General features: G+C 31.8%; 3 protein-coding genes and 1 pseudogene across 11 annotated transcripts; 3 read left to right on the top strand and 1 right to left on the bottom strand.

Annotated features, from left to right (window-relative positions):
- Window positions 1-36: 36 nt before the first annotated feature.
- On the top strand, window positions 37-2,922 carry LOC113869698 (zinc finger CCCH domain-containing protein 62). Its single transcript, XM_027506149.1, is given in 9 exon segments — window positions 37-226; window positions 310-427; window positions 1,143-1,204; window positions 1,286-1,337; window positions 1,425-1,530; window positions 1,975-2,073; window positions 2,166-2,286; window positions 2,385-2,672; window positions 2,675-2,922. Coding segments are annotated over 9 exon segments (1,254 nt in total). The 5' UTR covers window positions 37-60; the 3' UTR covers window positions 2,917-2,922.
- A 5,553-nt stretch (window positions 2,923-8,475) lies between these two features.
- On the top strand, window positions 8,476-10,151 carry LOC113869863 (pentatricopeptide repeat-containing protein At3g48250, chloroplastic-like). Its single transcript, XM_027506364.1, is given in 2 exon segments — window positions 8,476-9,625; window positions 9,628-10,151. Coding segments are annotated over 2 exon segments (1,452 nt in total). The 5' UTR covers window positions 8,476-8,529; the 3' UTR covers window positions 9,984-10,151.
- Window positions 10,152-13,019: 2,868 nt separating this feature from the next.
- Window positions 13,020-16,398, top strand: LOC113870264 (annotated as a pseudogene).
- A 564-nt stretch (window positions 16,399-16,962) lies between these two features.
- On the bottom strand, window positions 16,963-21,820 carry LOC113869815. 9 transcript variants are annotated; one of them, XM_027506304.1, is made up of 12 exons: window positions 21,563-21,683; window positions 21,351-21,476; window positions 20,763-20,867; window positions 20,558-20,674; window positions 19,864-20,382; window positions 19,414-19,778; window positions 19,237-19,336; window positions 19,020-19,079; window positions 18,583-18,666; window positions 18,340-18,456; window positions 17,893-17,960; window positions 17,648-17,724 (listed from the first exon to the last, which is right to left on the bottom strand). In XM_027506304.1, the coding sequence occupies exons 2-11, from the start codon at window positions 21,414-21,416 to the stop codon at window positions 17,931-17,933; spliced, it is 1,563 nt and encodes a 520-aa protein (XP_027362105.1). In that variant the 5' UTR covers window positions 21,417-21,476; window positions 21,563-21,683; the 3' UTR covers window positions 17,648-17,724; window positions 17,893-17,930. The 9 variants fall into 9 exon arrangements, 7 of the variants coding, with proteins under 7 accessions (XP_027362104.1, XP_027362103.1, XP_027362102.1 ...); XR_003505492.1 differs by lacking the exon at window positions 17,893-17,960 and having other exon boundaries at window positions 16,963-17,724; window positions 18,340-18,500; XM_027506303.1 differs by lacking the exon at window positions 17,893-17,960 and having other exon boundaries at window positions 17,133-17,724; window positions 20,763-20,926; window positions 21,563-21,653.
- Between the last annotated feature and the right edge of the window lie 227 nt (window positions 21,821-22,047).

The raw sequence follows: 22,047 nt of genomic DNA, 5'->3' as shown, positions 1-22,047 counted from the left end.
TTTAAATATTTCTGAAAAATGAAATGAATGCGAGTGATTACACTTGCAAGAACTCGAGAAATGAATGAGACGAAAGGAAAGGACGCAGTGACGCTTCTCTCTTCTTCTGAAGAAGATGACGATGGTTATGAAGACGATGACAGCGATCGCGATGAAGCGTCCGAATCCGATGACTGTGATCAGGACGATTCCTCTCTCTCCGACGAAGTTGTCACTCTCCTTCAAGGTTTTTGCTATTTCACTAATGAAGTTCTTAATGGCGCGTCGATTATTATCATTGAATTCTGCGTTTTTTGTTTAATTTTCCAGAAGGAAATGATATAGAATATTTGAAATTGAACGAATGCAAAGCGTATTTACGGAAACACGGCTTGAGGATCGCAGGAAATAGAGATGTTTGTGTTGCGAGGATAAAGGAGCATTGGAGGTAACGGTTTCCGATTCAAGAAGTTTATTGACTACTATTGAGCATTGCTTCTTCTTTCAACCACCTTCTGTGATGTCTACACAACGATGTATTTCTGCTGAAAGTGACGAAATGCGATACCATTTTACTTGTCATTTTCGCCACTCGTGAATATTACTTTTACCTGATTTTCCTGAGTTGTAATCGAATGTGAAGTTATTTGTTTAGAAAATTGGATTAATCACGGATTTAATTGGATTCTAGGTTTCAGAGTTTTATGCTGTATTCTTAGTATGGTAGAATCATGCATCTACCTCGAGTTGACCATGTGGAAAAAATGTGGATTGACGACTTGTAAGATTGTGTTAGAAGCAAATTTCAAGACACGGAAATTTTGTATCAAATGGTGAAGCTGATGATGATTTGTAGATGTCTTCATTTTTACTTTGTTTTTTAAAAGGAAATTTAGTCTGCTTTTTTTATTTTTGTCCATGAGTTTTACATTAATTTATGTCAACTAAAGAGATTATATTTTTCCGGTAGTTATCTCTTATAAATAAGTGAGTCATAGCCGTTAAGATATTAACCACCCTGCCCCAAAGCTAAAGCTGAAATCAAATGATTAGAGTAAGATACTGATTGTCTCTGCAAAGATAGGTTTTGATAGTTTTTGATTTTGAATTATTATGCTTACCTCTTCATGTTACCTTACACAGTGACTATTTTAATGTCTCAGGTTGAAACACGAAAGTGGGTACACGCTGTACCCAAGATCATCCTTTACTATAAATTGTACTGGTAAATTGTTTTTATCTTTTTCTTTCATCTGCCTTACCCTTATCATTTTTAAATAAATACTAGTTTTCTCATTTTCCTTAGGTGATGTCTGCATGGGAGATGTTGTTCTGTTCAGACAGAAGGTTTATGAAAAGTAATTTGTTTCTCTCGTCATTTTTAATAAATGATTTCCTTCCGTTCCAGTATTATTCTCTTACGAGTCATTTATATATCTCACCAGGTTTGATAAAGTGATTCGGCATGGACAACTTCTAGGAAACAGAACTGTTGCCGGGAGGGTTGTGAAGGAAAGCTATGGTGCTGCTAAACAACAGCATACGTTCACTGTAAGTCAAAAGTTTAGATGAGTTTGATACTTGGAAAGAGTCAAGGATTACACCTTGGTCTTTTATTTGGTCATGAATTACTTGGTAACGTGGCTCTTGTAAACTGAGCAGTGCAATGGCTGTCCTGGCTGGTGAAGTAGAGTTCTGGTTTCTCTCTCAAATTTGTCTTTGAAAATTTTACTTCACTATTATGTTTAATTTTTTATTGGTGTTGGGTACCCAATTTTTTGTACTTGAATATAAAGAAACAGAGAATCAGAAAAGAAAAACTGCAAACTTGGTTTTATTGTTGCATATCATCCCAAAGAAATTTCTTTGCCAGATTTTGCAGATTAATATTCTACAGCTTTGTTACCAAATGAGGAACTCCTTATAGTTAAAAACTCCTGCTTGGTCAGTGATGATGACTTATTGCTAATCAAATTCTTCATCTATGTCTTCCAGGTCGAGGTACTGTGGAGTAGTGGGGTTAGGAAATTGCCTCCACTCTTTCCTTTGCTTGTAAAGGGCCGAAATCTCTATAAACAGAAAACTTACCGGCAGGTATCAATCAGCGTGTGCAAACATCTACCTTGTTTTCTCATCCTTCTTCTAGACATTACAATTTGTTACGTTTATTGTTCTTCATGCTTTAGAGATGGAAAAAGGAAGCTGATAGAGTTGAAGTGCTCTGTGAGAAGCACAATCGTGGTGCTGCAGCTAGATCTGTGAGAGCATTGAAGCAAAAAAAGAAAAGATATGCAAATCAATCTTATGGTAATTTGAACTTTAGTGGCTGGCTTTGTTGCACTATTTTACAGTTTTTCAAATTATTGGTATCTTGTCACTCATATCTGATATCTTACTGTTATTAGGTTCAAAACGGCAGCATGAAATCCATAATACAAAACTAGAAAGATCCTGTGTAGTGGCTAAGGTTAGGCACCGAGATGACCCCAAAAGAGCAAACTACTTTCTACCCCAAGAGGCCAGTTCATCAACTCAAGCACTATGGAAGGAGAATGCTTCTTCAAGAACCACCAGATCTACAAGGGGAAGGCATAAAACTGCTGAATTTGACCGTTATCAAGCTCCAATTTATTCAATGTACGGTAGTTATCCACAAAGTTCATTCCAATATCGAGTATATTCTCAAAGCAGGAATGACCAAGAGAATTCTTTTATCACGAGAGAGCTCTAATTCCAAATATGACAGGATTCCCACCTTTGAGTTCTCGTATCGATGAATTCACATCTAGATCACGACATCTGGCATCCAGCGATAGTCATCGTGCCCACACCAGCTTATACGACTTTGAAATGAATAATTTGAATGTTGGTCATGTTGACAGGCCGTTACGATCGTCTCCAAAAGTCAAGTATGGACGGAGAAAGTACGGTGTATGATGTGATGTATTTTTCATTAGGGAAACTGATACTCCAAGCAGTTTGGTTTCGCCTATTAACAGTGGCATGCTTTGGGCTCTCCATTTGCATTTTCCAGTTTGTTCAAGTGTACATACAACCCTTGACCAATAAAAAAAAGTCTACATACAACAGATGATTCGCAATGGAGGGAATGTAAGCATTCTTTTTTCAAACGTTGCTTGGTTAGGATGTACAGATGCTTCAACACTGTTTCCGAACAGATATGCAATCGTATCGAATTACACCCTTGTGATATACTTTGGGATACTTCTAAGTAGTATCTTTGAATGATTTTTTTTATCAATATAAGTGAAATGACATATTGTTTAGATTAGGTAAATTATAATATTTTATTAAATCTCTAATGATTAAAACTAACTTACATATATTAATGAATTTATTTTGAAATAGAACTCGTTGATTTTTGTTAATATTACATTAGTTTTTTTTTAAAAAAAGTTTTATCATGCCTTTTAATAATTTTTGGTATTCATGTACTTGTAGTGTGTATAATTCACATGTTTTGAGCTACCAAAGGTATTATAATTCTGGTCTTGTATTAACTGGCTCTATAATTGGAAATTGATGAATTGACCATTCTAGTGATCGCGATTCAAATAGTGAAATACTTTAATCTCTCCTTGCCATATCCTTATATTGGATTAGTATAAATATAAAACAATTTTTTTAATGTGTGCACGTGCAAAATACTTTTAATGTTTTTCTAAGGTGTTAATTCATGTGACTCATCATAAGACATGTAAATAAGCGTCACTCTTGATGAAAAACATTAAATAATTCACAAATGTACGGGTTGTGATATGTCACTGTCTTGTGCATGAAATTATATTAGGGTTTTTGAAAGCAACAAATAAATAGAGCCATTTACGTATCAAATGTAACTTTCTCCTAAATACTTTAATTTCAGTGAGTTATAATTATAGTATACTTTGAGTAGACTAATAATCAATACACTTTATTTATGTTGTTGGAGAAAATTTAAAAGGAATTATTTCTATGAAAAATATAGACCTAACAGGTCATTGATTATTTTTAAAAAACAATTGTTTCTCATGAAAGACAGCTTAAGATAATTCGAGTCAGCAGGTCTTAAATAATAAATACTCGTTCTTAATACAAATGTGAACAAGTCTTCGACTTTGGGCATTAATAAGCCTGACGTGATACGGTAAATAGCAATCATCGTATATTCGTATTCATATTTCATAAATTATGGGTTATTATATAATTATATTAAATAAATATAAAAATTTTATTAACCTCACTCCTAGGACTAAAGATAAATAATTAATAATAATAAAATTTTATTAAAAAATAAGTATTTATTATACTTTTATAATTTTAATATAATAATTATGTAATTTTTTTATAAAAAATTTTATTTATAAATACTTAAACTCAACTTCAAGGTTAAAAAATTTTTAAATATAATATTTTATTCATATATGTCTATTTCTCGCTTGTTGTATGTCTTTCACTTTCAGTGAGATCCAGATCTCCTTATGTTTAAAATCGAACATGAAAATTATGTTAGTGTAATTTTATACGCTTGCTTAAGCAAGTAAATTTTACTTAAATAAAATTATAAAATTAAACCAAGATAACTCTCATATTCGATTTTAAACATGAATGGATCATTTTCTCTTTCAGTGTAACGCTTCCACTATCACCTCTTTCGCTGTCTCTCATTTTTCATTTTTTTGTGGACCCAAAAGAAAAAGATAAAAGAGGACCATTTTTCCCAGTTTTATGCCAATGAATTGTCACAGGAAGCTAGCTAAATATGGTAGAAAATGATAGCAAGCCGTTGCTAAAAGAGACGAAGGCAATTGGTAGTCCTCAAAAGAATAAAAAGAATAAAAGAAAACGACAGTTCAAATAATTCTTGCATTACTACATTAACAGGTTTTAGACACTATTTAGTTTTAATTATTTTTAAAAGATAATTCAAGATAGTAATATTGTTTGAGTCTTATAAAACTCAAAATAAAATAAGCTTTAATATTATATTAAAAAAAATTAACTTACATCGTCTAGCCAAAAATAATATTAAAAATAAATTCAACCTAACTTGCTAATTTAAAAAATTATTATTATTAATTAACATAAAACATATTAACTTGAGTTACGCAACCTCCATGGGAAATGATAACGCTACCTATGTGGGTGCATGCGTGACACGTTTATGATATTCATCAACCACAGAAGCAGTTTCAAACTAAATCATGACTGAGGAACGTTACACACCCTATGATGTTCTAGGTGGAAGTATTGTTTATTTTACATCCAATTTTTCTTATTAAAATCATTAATTTTAACTCTTAAAATTAAAATTAAGCAACTAAAAATAATAAAAAATATTTATTATATTTTTAAAAAATGTAATTATTTAAAAATAATATTTTTTAGTAAAAAAATATATTTATTATAAAAATATATTTTTTAAATAAAAATTTATTATTAATAATTACTTAGAATTTTAAACCCCACTCTAATGATTAAAAAAATTATATTTTTATATAAAAATTACAATATATTACAAAATCTGACACATTTTTTTAGCCTGTATTTTTAGACACGTTTAAAAAATTATTCTTATATTCAAGATACATAAGTATAAATAATATTTTATTAAAAAGAAAACCTGTTATCATTAATTGCTTAAACTCAGCAGTAGGGAGTTGGGGATACAAATCTGTTTATTTTATATGTAATTCTGACTCTTTAAATTTTAATTATTTTATATTTAATTTATTTAAATTGAGTCTCTTATATCAAAATCTGACTTAATAATTAATAAATATATAATAGAGATGTAACATGTTATTAATTTACATAAATTAATAAATATATACAACTTTTAAATAAAGATAATCAATAACATGCATTAAATATAGTAAACCTTTTTATTTCTATTTACATGTCATACATACTTAAATAAATTATAATATTTAAAATATAAATTAAGTTTAATTGTTATATTTGTTTTTTTTATATATGATTTGTTTTAAAATTTTATCAGAGATTTTTACTTTTTTAATCTTTCTTTTACATCAAACGTAATTATTTGATGGTTACTTGATAAATAATTATTTTTTATATTTAAATTATAATTATTTTAAAACTAAATTAATTAATAAAACCACTTTTTAGGAATAAATTATATTTCCTGTAATCTTAGGAACCGATTTTATTTCCAGTAAATTGGCTTAATGTTTCCTATAAACTCTCCCTTGTAAATAATAAATAATAAAATGTAAAATTGCAGGTTTTCAAAAAATACTCTCTTGATATATTCACACGTGTAATCTTGTGTTTTTCTTGTAAGTTAAAAGGCTCTGACCATTCCAACCCAAATATTCTTAATATTCGATCTTTTAGTTTCATTGAATTTGCTTCGTTTAATGAAACATTTTAAGCTCAAAGCTTAAGAAGCAGAGACATGATTCGGATTTTTTGTTATTTCTTCTCCGTCAATAATTGCATTGTTTGAATAAAAGTTAAAACTTAAGTTCAATTTTTTAAGTACTTTCAGTCTTATTTTTCTATTCAAATTAAAGTTATATCTCAATAATTTGTTGGCATCTGAAGTTTGCATATGTTAGGTGAAATTTTAATTTTAATTAAATTAATAATAAATACTTGAAAAATTGAATTTAAATTTTGTTCTTTAATGACAAAATACTATCAATTAAGTTAAAAAAAATACACCTTTATCTTGAATTTTGTTTATTATATCTTAATTAAAAACATGCCTGAATAAATAATTATGTTTAAAAATACACTAAAAATATGTAAAATAAATTTAAAATAAAAATATAATTAATAGTACTGAAATAAATATAAATTTAAAAGCATTCTAACGTAAAACTTTTTAATATAATAAATATTTTAATAAAAGTAAGAAAAACAATAAAAAATTCAAAATCAATGAATATTTATAAATTAAGAAAAAAGAACTAAGAAAATAGGTATGGAAAAGTTTTTCTTAAATAAATATTTATTTTTCTTTAAAATAAATTCATCAAAATTATAAAGTGGGTATGGGAAACCATGGATCATAATCCATTACCAGAAAAACGGAGAGCTGTTGAAACGTTACCTAACATTCACAAACACTCACAGTATCACTAAAAATAGAAATAGGTTAAATTTTGTATAAACAGGTTTCATCTATTTAATAATTTTAAATTTTAAATTTAATATATTATTTATTATAATTTTTTATTAAATTTAATTTGATTTTTAAAAATTTAATTAATTGATTAATTTTTTTAATAACTTACTTAATATTAAAATATTTAATAACTTCTTAAATTTTTTTATAAATAAATTATTAAATTATTTAAATAAATATATTTTTTTAAGAGTTATAAAACTTATATTTAAATAAATTATTAAAAAATAATTTAATACCTTAAATATATATAATAAAATTATATATTTTTATTTATTATTTTTAAATTATATATTTAATTTAAATAAGTAAATTATTATACATATAAAAAATACAATAAAATAAACATTAATTTATAAATTATTAAACAAATCTAGTAACATAAAGTTTTACATATTAAATCAGCAAGTACAATATAATTAATAAGTTTTAAATCTAAAATTAATAAATACAACAAACAAAAATTTAAAATGTATAAATAATAATATTTTTTTATATTAAATAAAAAATAATAAATATATTATAAAATTTTTAAGAAAATTTCTTTATATTGCTTATTAACTTTTAAAATAAAGAAAATATTATTAGAATAAAAATATTTTTAAAAAATAATTATAAATTTTTTACAAATATTTTCAAGTTATTAACTTAAATTTTTTTATCAAATTATACTTGTAACAAAATTAATCACTATCATAAATTAATGCTTCAATAGATTTATCAATAATTTTACTTTCAAAACTAAAATAAATTCTAATATCACAGTTCAAATTTAATATATTATTATATTATAATTTTTATATAAAATTATTTGATATATTATTATAAATTTTAAATTAATTATTTTTATAATTTTTTTAACTCAAATTTAATTTATTTAATTAATTAAATTTTTAAATTAATTTTATTAATTAAATAAGTTAACTCAGACTAATTTTCGGCCTGCCTATTTTTAGTAAACAGTACCATTTCGGCGCAGGAACGAACAAAATTAAGGCAATTGCCGCTTCCCTCAGATTGCTGGACTCCGCGCTCCTTGCCCAAGTTCTCATGAATGGGAACCAGGTGACTCGCGCTCTAACCCTTGAGACCAATCGTTGGTCAAAACAAGCTCAACAACGGAGTTTGGTTTCGAAGGGCTCTGATAATACTTGTTCTAGTATGAACTTTCCATAGTATATCCACAGTATTATGATATTGTCCACGGACTAAGCTCTCGATGTTTTTGTTTTTGGACATAATTAATGGAGATATACCGTACTTATATGTGGTTGATCCTGCTGATTCTAGTTAATGTGTGACATTATTCGCACATACCAACATAAAAAGAATGGTTTAGGGTAAGTTCTTCAGCGTTTAGCTTAGTTGTTAGGATTTTGGCTACTAAGGAGACGATGAAGCAATTTTGGATCACTCTTAGGATGATGAATGAGAAGGGGTTTTATCTTGATGAAGAGACGTATCTCATAATTCCTATGGGTTTTAAAGACGCAAAGATGACCAATGATTCTGTTGCTCTGACCCATTTCTATAATCGAATGATTCAGGAAAATGCAAAGCAAAGTGTCGTCACCGAGGTGGTTGGCATCATTGTTGGAAATGAATGGCGTCATGATGTTATGAATGAACTTACGAAGCTTAAAATTCAATGGTAGGATAATTTTGTTATAAGGGTTTTGAAAGAGCTTTCTCGCCCTTTAGCGGCTTACAATTTCTTTCATTGGGTTGGGAAACAATCTAGTTTTGAGCATAATACAGTGACTTACAATGCAATTGCTAGAGTTCTTGCAAGGAGAGACGCAATTGAGGAGTTTTGGAGTATTATTGAGGAAATGAAGAGTGTATGCCATGAATTGTATATCGATACTTACATAAAGGTATCAAGGAAGCTTCGAAAGCATAAGATGATGGAGGATGCTGTCCAGCTTTACGAGCTTATAATGGATGGTTCATATAAGCCATCGGCTCAGGATTGCAGTGTGCTTTTAAGGAGCATCTCTGCAAGTGATGAGCCAAATTTGCATTTAGTTTACAGTGTGGCCAAGAAATATGAGTCAACAGGGCACATTCTCTCCAAGGCAATCTATGATGGAATTCACAGGTCTTTGACAAGAGCTGGGAAACTTGATGAAGCTGAAAATATTAAGACCATGAAAAATGCTGGCCATGAGCCTGATAACATCACCTACAGTCAACTGGTTTTTGGACTTTGTAAAATGAGGAGGTTTGAAGAAGCATGTAAAGTGCTGGAGGAGATGGAATCTTGTGGATGCATCCCTGATATTAGGACTTGGACCATCTTGATACAAGGGTATTGTGATGCCAATGAAGTAGATAAAGCATTATTTTATTTTGCTAAGATGATTGAAAAGGGCGGTGATGCAGATGCTGATTTGTTGGATGTTCTGGTTGATGGTTTTCTCAAACAAAACAAAATAGGAGGTGCGCACGAGTTGGTTAAAGAGATATGTGGTAAGTTTGGTATATCTCCAGGCAAGCTACATATAAGAAATTGATTGAAGAGCTATTAGGAGTCATGAAGTTTGAGGATGCACTTGAACTTCTTCGTTTGATGAAGAGTAGCAACTACCCTCCATACCATCAACCCTTTGTGTTGTATATTTCAAAGTTTGGGTCTGCGGAAGATGCTGCAGAATTCATGAGAGCATTGAGTATAGAAACTTACCCATCCACCTCAGTTTATGCTCAGGTTTTTGAATCCTTTTTCCGAGAAGGCAGACTCTGTGAGGCCAAAGATCTATTGTACAAGTGTCCTCACCATATACGTAAGCATAGTAAAATCTGTGAACTTTATGGTTCATCTGAGAGTCACATTGCTGATGCCTGATCCCTAGAAATTTTTTCCCTTCTAGTATGTATCTTTTCTTTCTTCAAAATTCAAATGATAAGTATTATCAAGTTTGATCAAGCTATAAGGTGGATTTGGTCATTGCTTCTTGGAAAATTACTGGGACATAATATAAGATTTTATGTCAGGTTGAGCTTCATTCTAAAATTATAAAAAAATTTATGACAAATAATGCTGTCATTAACCATTCTTTTTTAAATAACTATTCAGTCATACTTCTATATTTTTTTCACAAAAATAGATGTACATATTTGACAATTTGTTAATTTAAAAAATATTTTTAACAAGAGCGTTGTTTTAACTTTCAATTAGGGATAAAAATAAGTTAGGTTAGATTTTACATAAATAGGTTTATCCTATTTAATAATTTTGAAGCTTAAGTCTAACTTATTATTTATTATAGACTTTTTATTAAGCTTGACCTATTAGTTTTTTTAATATTTTGTATTGAGAACTTCATTAAATCATTAAATATTTTTATAAATAGGTTATTAAATTATCTAAATAGGTGTATTTTTATAAAGATTATAAGACTTATATCTAAATAAACTATAAAAATTAGTTCAACTGTTTAAATATATATAATAAAATTACATATTTTTATTTCATCAAAATATATAATTAAAATAATACAAATACAAATTATCAGTATATACAAATCAAACAACAATAATACAAAAGATTTTAGAAAATAAAACTTTCACTTTTAAAAGGTATAAAGTATTGATACTCTTTAACTACAACAACAAAAATTAAAGTTTATGAATTAAAATTTTATTTATTTTAAAATTTAATTTATTTAATATAATTTATATTATAATTATGATCTACAATTATTTAATATATTTTTATAAATTTTAAATAGATCATTCTAATAGATCTAACAAATTCTTAAGCTTAAGTCTAATTTATTTAATTAATTAAATCTTTTAAAAAGTTTAAATTAAGCATATTATATACATACGCCAATCTAAATTAAACCTTAAAAAGTTAAGCTATATTACATAGGCTTAAAACCTATTTTTATCCATACTCTCAATGTTAGATAATTGTTTATTACCTTGGCTTTGGTAATCGTAATTTCAGTATTGAATTTCAATTTTCTTTTGACAAATGTCTTATTATTCACTTTGGAACCAGAATATTATTATTAAACCATTTTCAATGAACCATAGATCTTCTTCATGACTTCTCATTGTAACTTCTACTGCCATTTTTAAATACTCAAGGTTTCTAGCAATTTTATACTACTGTAGCAAACATTTCTTGTACTACAATGCAGCAAACACAGGGATTGAACTTTCGATTGACACTTAAAATTGAAAAATTATTTCAGTCAAGAAGCTTAGATGCTCTCACTTTTTGTTTCTTTGTTCACAAGAACATAAAATGGTTACATAAAAAGAAAGACTGGCACCAGAAATTGGGGCTTTCTTTGAATGCTTTGCACTTCCTCTCATTTTCAGCAAACAGATCGAATTCATTAATCAAAGATTGAAGGTCAAGCAAATATTTATGAAGTTCAAGGTCTACAAGCAGTATTCGTTTATACCTCACATGTCTCTGCGGTCGGTAGTACAGTAGTTGCTCGAACTGTTGCCTGGGTGTTGCAGCTTCATGAAAATCAGGTACATCTCATATTCATTAGCATAATTTGGAACAATGATATTCTTAAATCTGAACCAATTCTGTATGATTAGCCATAAGACCAAAATGAATACATGCACAGATGGGAAGAAAGTTAAAATTATGAGTTTGTTAACCTTAGCACTTAAGAATTAAGCATCTAAATGCAGTAAATTTTTATTGAGAACGAAAACATTTATTATATTGGAGATATAAATGCTTTTTTAAAATAAAATTTATTACTTTTCTATATTTAAATTTAGTTTTAAGGGATGAAGTCAATAAAACCGAAAAAATTAAGGTGTATATTATGCCTTGTAGCCTTTTTTACACGCGCAAAAAAAAAAAAAAAAAGATGATGCTCTAATATTTCACAGTGAGCTTGAAGAGTTGGGGGACCAACATTAACTTAGATATCAGTTGTATCAACAAAATATCTGCACTAGAATGGAAAAATCTGTTTTAATCTAAAAGATATATCAAACATCAATTAAGACCTTTTAAGCTTAAAATTTTGAAATTGATACCACATGTTTTTGTTTACTGTTTTAGTGTTTGATTTAATAATATTTATCATTCCTTTTTAACGTGGTAGTTATACATAGATTCGTTAACTCATGGTGAGAGGTTAGTTTCAAATTCCAAATTAGTTATAGAAAGTAAAACCTGTTCGTGCTATTCTTTGCTCTCTTTCTTACTTCCTAATATTGCTTCTTATCTTATATAAGCTATGTTTTCATTTAACTACTTAATTATTTGTTTAAATTCTTTTGTGTTTAGCTTACATATTATTGTTTGTGGGTGCAAAAGTTATGTAGATACTAGAGCTTATGTTATTGTGTAACCAAAATATGACAGAAAGCATGATTGTTAAGAGTGTTACAGGTTAGAAATTGTGCAAAGCAATGTTTTGAAGAGTTTATCATTTTATCAGTGGCTTGCTCAGTGAAAGTAGCCAAGAGGCCTAGGCAATACAAGTTAAAACTTTATTAGAATGCATGAGAACTCAAGGTGGGAGGCTAACATCAGTGAAAGTTATAGCATCTTGAAATAGTCTTAATATAATAAATATTTTAATAAAAATAAGGAAAAAAAACAATAAAAAAAATTCAAGATCAATGAAGAAGCAACCTAAAAAAGAACTGCTAATAATATACTAAATGGTTTGAAGTTGTTGAAATTTTAGAGTTTTGGAAGGGAAGAGGTTAGAGGAGAGAGAGGGAGGGAGAGAACTGTGAATAATAAACTAAATAATTGATAGATAGTTTCAATCCCATATCCTAACATTTTCCTATTTATACTAATAATTAGGTCAAAGTACTTGTACTACTAGTACAAGGCCAATCCCACTAACTGTGATTTGAAATTACTCATACTATTGATGAGATGATGTATAGATGGTACTCTAGTTCTTTGAATAGAGTGATTTAAAAGTTTGCCACTTTTGTAATTTAAGATTAGCTGCAGGTTTGGTCAGTTTGATGGAGCAAAAGAAACTTTTGAAGTTACTGTACATTATGAAAGCATGCTTGATCTGTTTATATGCCACCTTAATCCTAGTGCCATGAGGTGTCTTGCTCAGAAGTTGGAAGAAGAAGCTCTTGACTCAGAATTTAGGCGAATTTGTGAAAGGATTTTACAGGTTCGATCTACTGGATGGACACAAGGCATTTTTGCCAACTTTGCTGCAGAAAGTATGGTTCCTAAAGGACCTGAATGGAGTGGTGGAAACTGGGAAATCAAAACCCCTGCTAATGCAAAGGATATACCTAAGTGGGAGCTTGCTGCAGGGGTGACACAATACATGAAAACTAATGATGGTACAATTCCATCCATTATTGTCGATCATATTGGTGTGTATTTAGGCTCGATTAAAGGAAGAGGCAATGTTGTTGAGGTAAAGGAAGATAGTTTGGTTAAGGCCTTCATCCCAGCAGGTAATGTATCAAAGCAATTGGTCTTGAAGTATCTTCAGCTAAATCCATATATAATCAACAGGCTGAAGCAGCAAAAGAATTTAAGAAATCTATGTATGGAGCTGCTGCTGCTGATAGCAGTAATGATGAGGAAGGAGTATCAAAACCAAAAAGATGCATGTTAGAATACGGGACAAGCCAAATGCCTCTTCTACTGTGGATGTGAATAAGATTAAAGAAGCTGCTAGTAAATTTAAACTAGGTTAGCTCCATCATGGAGCAGATCATTTACAGGATCTCAAGATCTTGGCCAGATTTTGTCTCTGCCACCTGCACCTACTGGAATAGCTGGTCCTACTGTTTCAACTCCTGGTGACCTGTTTGGTACAGATGCCTTGACTCAGCCAGAATCAATTTCACAGCCAACTGATGGAGTTGTAAGTGGGGGAATTAAAGCAGGACCTATTCCAAAAGACTTCTTCCTGGGACATATCTCTCTAAATTTAGTGCAGGGGTCCAAAGTGGCAAGGAAACTCTTAACCAGGTTAGTGCTTCTGAAGTTGATGTTGGTCTTCAAGGTAATGTTCCTCCTCAAGCTGTTCAACAACCTGCGTTCCCACCGAGTCTGTAGGACTTTCTGATGGTGGTGTCCCTCCACAATCCTTAGCCCAGGCTGCAGTCGTGCCCCATCACAGCTGCCAGCACCAATTTCTAGCCAACCTCTTGATCTTAGTGTACTTGGAGTACCTAATTCTTCTGATTCAGGAAAGCCTCCACAAACCAGTTCTCTGCCATCTTCTGTACGACCTGGACGGGTATAATAAATAAATACATGCGTGCCTATCCATTTACATGTTTAATTAGTAATGCTGTCTGGCCAGAGTATTAAAGATATTTTGTGTTATTTCTTTTTCTGAGATTCTATGATATTTTGCATGGGTATTAGGAAAGAATGTTGGAAGACATGCAAGAATTAGATCTACCGGATTAACTGGGCATCTAGTATAAACAGATAAGAATACTATATAATGATTTTTCCTTTAATCATTTTGTGGATGATGGTGGCAGAGAATAAATTAAATAGATTTGGGAGGAAAAATTTTCTGATTGAACTGGTGTACAGACAGTGGTTACGTCTGTCTTCTGATAATGGCACAGATGAGAAGTCAGCTATACTGAACCTGGTGAGTGTTAGCCTCCCACCTTGGTAACTAATGTGTATTTTTGGAGGAAATGCAAGAACAGCAGGGAATTAGAAGCATGTGGGGGCTGTAACAATCTGCACACATGGCAGGTGGGGCAGGGACCTGATTCTGTCAGTGAAATGGAGTAAAATTAGGGGCCACGGGGGAAAGCAAGCAGGGTTTGACTGAGGATTGAGGAGTCTTAGTATCACTTCATTTTCCTCGTGTTTTAATATTTTGTACAAAGCATTATATGATGCTAATATCAGAAGCTCGGAAAGGAACTCCTTGAGATTTCTTTATGAAAATGTGTTCTAGTTCTGCTTTCCTATTACTGAGCATGTACAGTTTCTTTTTTTGTTCCCAATCTCATGGCTCATATGGCAGGTTCCCTGAGGGGATGCTGCTTCTGTATGTTTCAAGATTGGACTTGCTCACCTCGAGCTAAATCATCTTTCGGATGCTTTGTCTTGCTTTAATGAAGCTTTTCTTGCATTAGCTAAGGAACAATCTTGCGGAAGCGACATAAAAGCTCAAGCAACAATCTGTGCTCAATACAAAGTAACTGACTATTTTTCAGGTACTATTACTGTGCCTCAATTTCTAACAGCATGGATAGGATGGCCTCTGACCTAAAAATAAATTAGGTAATTGAGCTTATGTTTCTCTTGGCCATAAGGTAGCATTGTCATAAAACTGTTGTTATTGATTTTCCATGCTGTGAATATTTGTTGTGTATTTAAGTAAACAATCCACTGACTTCAAGATAGAAAGCGTTAAAATGTTACACATTGGCCAAGGATATAGCTAAAGTAGTTCTTACAAGTCTTGGAAAATCCTCTTCCCTTAAAATAGTTTTTGAGGTTGAGTTAGGTCTGATCCATTTTCAATAGCAAGCATAAAAAAAAGGCTAAACAAGAATCTCTCCACTGTCTTTATTTGAAAAAAAATGTGTTTTCCTCTTAATATGAAACCCCAGGTTAAGGTTTTTAATTATATTTTATGGTCTAAAGTCTAAACTGCAAGAAAGAAAATAAACCATTGTCTACACTTGTAGTGAATTGAACCTACTTTTTTTGTGTGGGTGTCTTGCGGTCAATCAGACCTGGTAAATTATATGGAAATCTTTAACAATTATGGCCAAATATTGTGCTTTTGCATATGACCCTCCAAATTTGCTGTCTTTGAGACTGCAGGAAATTGGACGTTTGCAAAGAGTTCATGGTCCAAGTGCAATCAGTGCGAAAGATGAGATGGCTAGACTTTCAAGCCATCTGGGTTCATTGCCTCTTTTCGCTAAGCACAGAATAAATTGCATTCGAACTGCCATAAAACGAAATATGGAGGTGCAAAATTATGCATACTCCAAGCAAGTGCTAGAACTACTGTTGTCTAAAGCACCTCCAAGCAAGCAGGAGGAATTTAAGAGCCTGATCGACTTGTGTGTTCAGAGGGGTGGGGTTTGACTAACAAGTCCATTGATCCATTGGAAGATCCTTCACAATTCTGTGGCGCCACATCAAGCAGGCTGTCAACCATTACGATGTCTGTGATCTATGTGGAGCCAAATTTTCAGGTGTGACTGCACCTGGATGCGTCATCTGTGGAATGGGAAGCATCAAAAGGTCAGATGCAGTCACAGGGCCAGTTCACCATTTGGTTGACTAATCAAATGCACTCGCTTGTAGCGTGTGTTCCCTTGCCAAGATGTTGTATAGAGAAATGCTACTTCAGTGTAGGAGGGATATTCCACCGGAAATAAGTTTCCCGCCGAATCTGGAAAAATCATAGTTTCTACATTTTGTGTAGAGTTTTGGGTTTTGTTGTGATTATATGTGATGCCCTTGGCTTTCTTTTTCTTTTTTAATTTCCTTTCAGGTGACGCTGTCTCTGCAATTACTTATCACAGAATGTTTCCCACTAATTTTGTGACATATATTTACCCTTTGTGAAGATAAAACAAAATTGTATATAGCATGATTCTATATTTCTATTATTAAGTTATGGATTCATTTGGCGTCATAATATATCATCTCTTGGTGTAGAATCAATCTGGCTTGTCAATGAAGGTTAACTGAACAATAAGATAGGAAAAAAAATGAAGATAAAATCAACAAATGTTATTACGCCCCGCACTTAAAATTTTGGTGAGTCCAACATGTAAAAAAAAAAAATATTGCCTTTAACTATTTGAAACAACATTACACAAATTTATTTTACAAATTCTAATATAAAATGATATGTCAAGCATTTGTATTTTTCTGAGACACTTCACGACATATTGTTTATTAAATTACACCCTTAGATAAATATATAGTTCTAGTTCGTCATTAAAAAAATATCTAAAAATTTAGCAATCCCTATCTGTATTGAGACAATTATGAACCATCAATGTTGATTCAGGGAACAAACGAGTTTGCTTCATAAGAAATCGCCATTTTATGCATATTCCCTTTAAAACCATTGTTAAGGACCTGATACCAATGTCCAAAAAGGCCAAAACTACTAAATGAATGCATTACGTGCTTTTGACTGTGTACTTTCTGTGTGAACTTTCCAACATACAACAACAAAACCTTAACTCACTGGGTGAGATCGGCTACATGAATCATGTCAAGAATCCACCACATCAAAGATCAGAAATCTGTACAGGCTGAAGTGTTAGGTGATGAACAGTGCCTCTCACCAAGTATATTGATGTAAAAGCAACCTAAAACTGAAGTCATACGGCATCAATTGCACCAGCTGTGAAAGGGGCTGCTTTCCCCTTCTTTCAAGGCATTCAACTGCTTCCTTTCTCAGATCAAAGGGAAGTTGGAGGCAGACCCAATCCAATAAAGATTCTAAGTCCTTAGCAAAGTCAAGTAAATACCAGTCCAGTAACTTTGGGATTATTAACTTGTTTGATTTTGTAATGCCAATTGCTGCCTGTAAGTAATCTCTCTTCGCTGCTTCTAACTCATTATCAACTTGTGATGCTGTGTACACCCTTACCTTCATAAAATAAAATTACATTTGTTCCATCAATTTAACCAACCAAGGAAACACATACTGTTGTGACTTTATCCACATCATGAAAGAAATTTAGCATGCAGCACTTAATAATACTAACATTGGTATTGATCCTAACAATGAGAAATGGAAAAGTGGCAAGATTTTTACTCTCTTTAATTTTGTATTATAATGATCTCATGAATCTCCTAGCTTAGCCATGCATGCCTTCTTAGTTCCTATCACGGATATTTCAATTTGTCATAATCAAATAAACATATAATACTCGGTAACTTTAAACCATACTAGAATTTTAAAAAAAAAAATCCAAATTAAGCAAAATTGTGTATAGAATGCACGACATCTTTGGTTTGGTCATGTGTTGTAAGACTATTTGATCATGTCATCGCTTAATCCAGACTATCTTATTCTGATCACGTCTTTACCAATTTATTGCTGGTCCTCAAAGGCACAAGGCAGTTTTTCGAAAAATACTCTCTTGATATTTTCCTACATGTAATCTTGTGTTTTTCTGACAGATCACATACAAGTTAAGTTAAAAAGGCAATTATTCAGTGTTAACATAACAATATTGTCTAAACTGAGAAACAAACATACCGCAGGTGAAGACCAGCTTCCACAGGAAAGTGCAAATGTAACCAAAGGCTCTGACCATTCCAACCCAAATATACTTCGTGCTTTTATCTCATCATTTTTTGTAGCTTTTGGGCAGGTCTGTCGCAGGAAGCAAAGATGAAAATCAAGGGATGAATTGTAATCTACAAAGCATGACAAGGACTTCAAAAATTAGGGCAAAAAAATGGTCTAAAAGCACAAGCAAAACGTATATTATACACTTACAAACTTCAGGTGGTAAGGAAGTCTCAAGATGAAGTGCTCTATTGTAATTGCATTGAGCAGCTGGCCCCCCACTTCTATTGTTGCCTGACACAAGCATCGCCAAGTTTTTGTCAACTTTAATGTTTATCTAGAGAATCGTCTTGACAAGAAACTAAATACTTAATGTGGTTGTGGCATATATATATATATATATATATATATATATAAAAGATGGGAGAAATTTTATTTCATTTTTCTGTTTTATTAGTATTTACTTAATTTCTAGCAGCAAAAAACAATCATTGGATATTTAGATAGAAGAGAGAACTGAGAAATTCACTCATGTCAACATCGGATGGCAGCAAGGATCAATTGAGAAGGACCAGCAATGTTTCTGCTGCTTTGACATACTTGTTCTTAAAAGACAAATGGAGAGAATAATAGAGAGATTATTGTACCTTTTGCATTAGTGCTACAACCATTTCAGGACTCTCAGGTATGCCATGCTCTAAATATGCCTGCAACATTCAAGCCAAATAATTGTGGTTACCCACAACATTTTAGGAAAAGCTAAGATGATGTCAATATTCAAATCTGGACCTTAAACAAAGAACCAACTCTTTTAGTCTTACATTGTAGTGAGAAGTAGCAATCAGTGAGTGAAAGTTATCTTACATTCAGCATGCAGGAATTATAAGTGTTTATCCAAAATGCAAGTTTCTCCTGTTGTGTAAGATCCTTCATTTTCACAGAGGAAAGTTTCCCAAGCAGGAACCTGAATATGTCTGCTAGGTTAGATAGACGCCCACAGTGTCAATATCAACCAACAGCTAATAATCTGCTATAACTTACTTTAATCTATGGATCAGAAACACTGCATTTCTTGTTCGGTTGAGATCAACATTGGAGGCTTTAATCTCACATAATCTATTATATGTACCAATATCCCTCATTTTGGATTCTGAAAAGATGTCATATGGATCACAAAACTGATCCTTTTCCTTGCTGCATGGGCTGAGAGTAGATACAGAACTGGAAGGCGATTTTAACTCCCCTAATTTGTCCTTGTGTGTTCCTATTCTCACAAATATGCTACACAAGCACTTGACAATTTCCTCTGAAATTTTATTAGGTGTGCTATCAACTTCTGATGCCTTATCATCTGATGAACCTGAGGAACTCTGTGCTCTTTCTTGATCTACTAATCTCCCCTCCATCTGAACAAGAAAAACAAATCATTGCTGAAATGCCAGCTCAACAATTTCACAGATTAAATGGTAATCATTGAAAACAGTTAAATACCTGTAACTTCAAGTGATCTATACACTTGTCAGCTGATTCTTGTCTTATTGGTGATTTCTTCACTGGAGTAGTGGCTTTGGCCGTTTTCTTTTCTTGAGATTGCTTATCCTTCACAGAGTTACACAACATTGGATTCTCTTTTCCCCGTCCCTCTTCTGGGATTGATGATAACGAGTCTTGTTTTATGTGCATTTTTTTATAGTTGACTAGCTTACCAGTGTGATCAGTGACAATGTCAGAGGAAAAAAGCTTTCTAATGGAAGCACTTCTGGCAAGAGAAACCTGAGGCTTAGCCATGATAGCTAAATCAAACTCACTTTGCGACAATGACTTTGATCTTTGATGTTTGGAGCTTCTGACGGAGTTCTGGTCCATTGGGTCGCTCAAATTTTCTGCATTCCTCTTAGAGGAAATGTAGACAGCTTCCTGATATAGACCTTGTCTGAAATTCACAACCTGCTCTTCTAATCTAACCACCTCCTCCTCCAATACTGCAACTTCAGCCACAAGCTCTAAAGTCTAAAAGATCCATGTATTAAAAATGTAAACGAATCAATAAAAAATAATTTCATTATAATTGAAATACAATTGACAATTGACAATTGACTTCAAACTCTGTAAAAAAACATCCTGCATTGCTCAGTTTTGCGTTCAAATCTAGGCAAAGAAGGGAAAGATGAAGAGAGATACTGACTTGTGGAGGGAGATACGGAGGAAGACGAGGAAGAGCTCCCAAAGGTCTTGTAAATGCTCTTTCTAAAGCTCTGTGAACATTCTCTTCATGTCTGAGCTTCCTCTTCAACTTATCAACCTGCAAAATTTGAACACTTAACTACACTGACAAAGGGTTCATAGAATAAACATAAGACAAGAAAGGAACATGAATATCATTCACACACATCTTGTATCAAAGCCATTTTCCTTTCTCTATTGGATCGACGCCCATTTTTCACTGTTTTCTGTGCAGACATTGCCTTGCTCCCTCGAGTTTCCATCTTCTCCTGCTTTGCACATTCATTAACGAACAAATCTGTGAAAGAATCTTTGATTTCTGTGCGCTGGACTGGAAAAAGAAAAAGCAGAAGGACAAGACCACTTGTTTCTCATGAGAAGTGAAAGAACGAACCTAGTTTTTAGATTTGGATAAAAAGCACAATCACACATATTTTTTTTTCTCAATATAGAAAGAGATTGCATGATCCATAGGAATAAATAGATTCCAAAAAACAAAATGCATGCTTACAGTTAAAGTAGTTCTTAGTTTATGCTCCGAAATCTGAAAGGAACTTCTTTTGTTTTTCAAGTATTTAGAAGAACCGGTTTAAGATTAAATCATAAATTTTAGAAGCTTTTATGCTCCACATAGCCTCATTTTCATTAGAAGCATGAGAATTTGTTTCTGAAGATCTTGCAAGTTACAACCAAACAGAAGGAGAATGAAAAAAAAAAAATCAACTAAGCTTCTGTTTTAAGAAAGAAAAATATACTCTGCCATCACTTGAAGGGGTTTTCAATTTCATTGGCTGAAGAGTGGTATGTGCTTTGGTATTCATCTGCTTCAGCTATGCTACCACTTTCCCAGATTACGAGAAAGAAAACAATGCAATCTAGAACTGCAAAAAGGTGAAACATGTAAAAGTTTTATGACATTGATAAAGTAAATCTGCGAAACGGGTAAGCAATAATATCAAACACAGACTTTGGCGACAGAGTCACAGAGAAAGAAACTTCATATGGAGCGGGAAACTTGAAAGCAGAGAAAGCACAGAAACACAAATGCCAGCTTCTGTGTTAAAAAAATGTGAAGGATTTTGTTTTGCATGACATTAAAAAAATCTTGAAAGAGTGAAAACAAAGCAAGACAAGCCCACCGCAGCAGAAGAAGGACCAATGTAAATGTTCCAGTTGTTTCAAGTACCTATATGGCATCATAACAACGATAAAACCAAATCTAAATAAACTCGTTAATGATATTTTCTGCCACTATGCAACATTCATATTGCAAAACAAATAAATGTGGTTGACAGACATGGAGAGAGAATCTTAAGTGGATTGTGACATGCAACTACATAAATTTATTTTTAGAATTTTTGTTTTAGATATGAGATTCGTGCAAAATTTATGTTTTAATGCAATGTGTACTGACTAAATTACCTTTTAATATTATTGTTCACATCTCTCTCT

This window comes from Abrus precatorius, unplaced genomic scaffold, assembly GCF_003935025.1.
Source record: "Abrus precatorius isolate BTA unplaced genomic scaffold, Abrus_2018 Scaffold6, whole genome shotgun sequence".
Lineage (NCBI taxonomy): Eukaryota > Viridiplantae > Streptophyta > Magnoliopsida > Fabales > Fabaceae > Abrus > Abrus precatorius.
The sequence above is the reverse complement of the archived record's forward strand: the minus strand, read 5'-3'. Positions and strand labels throughout refer to the sequence as shown.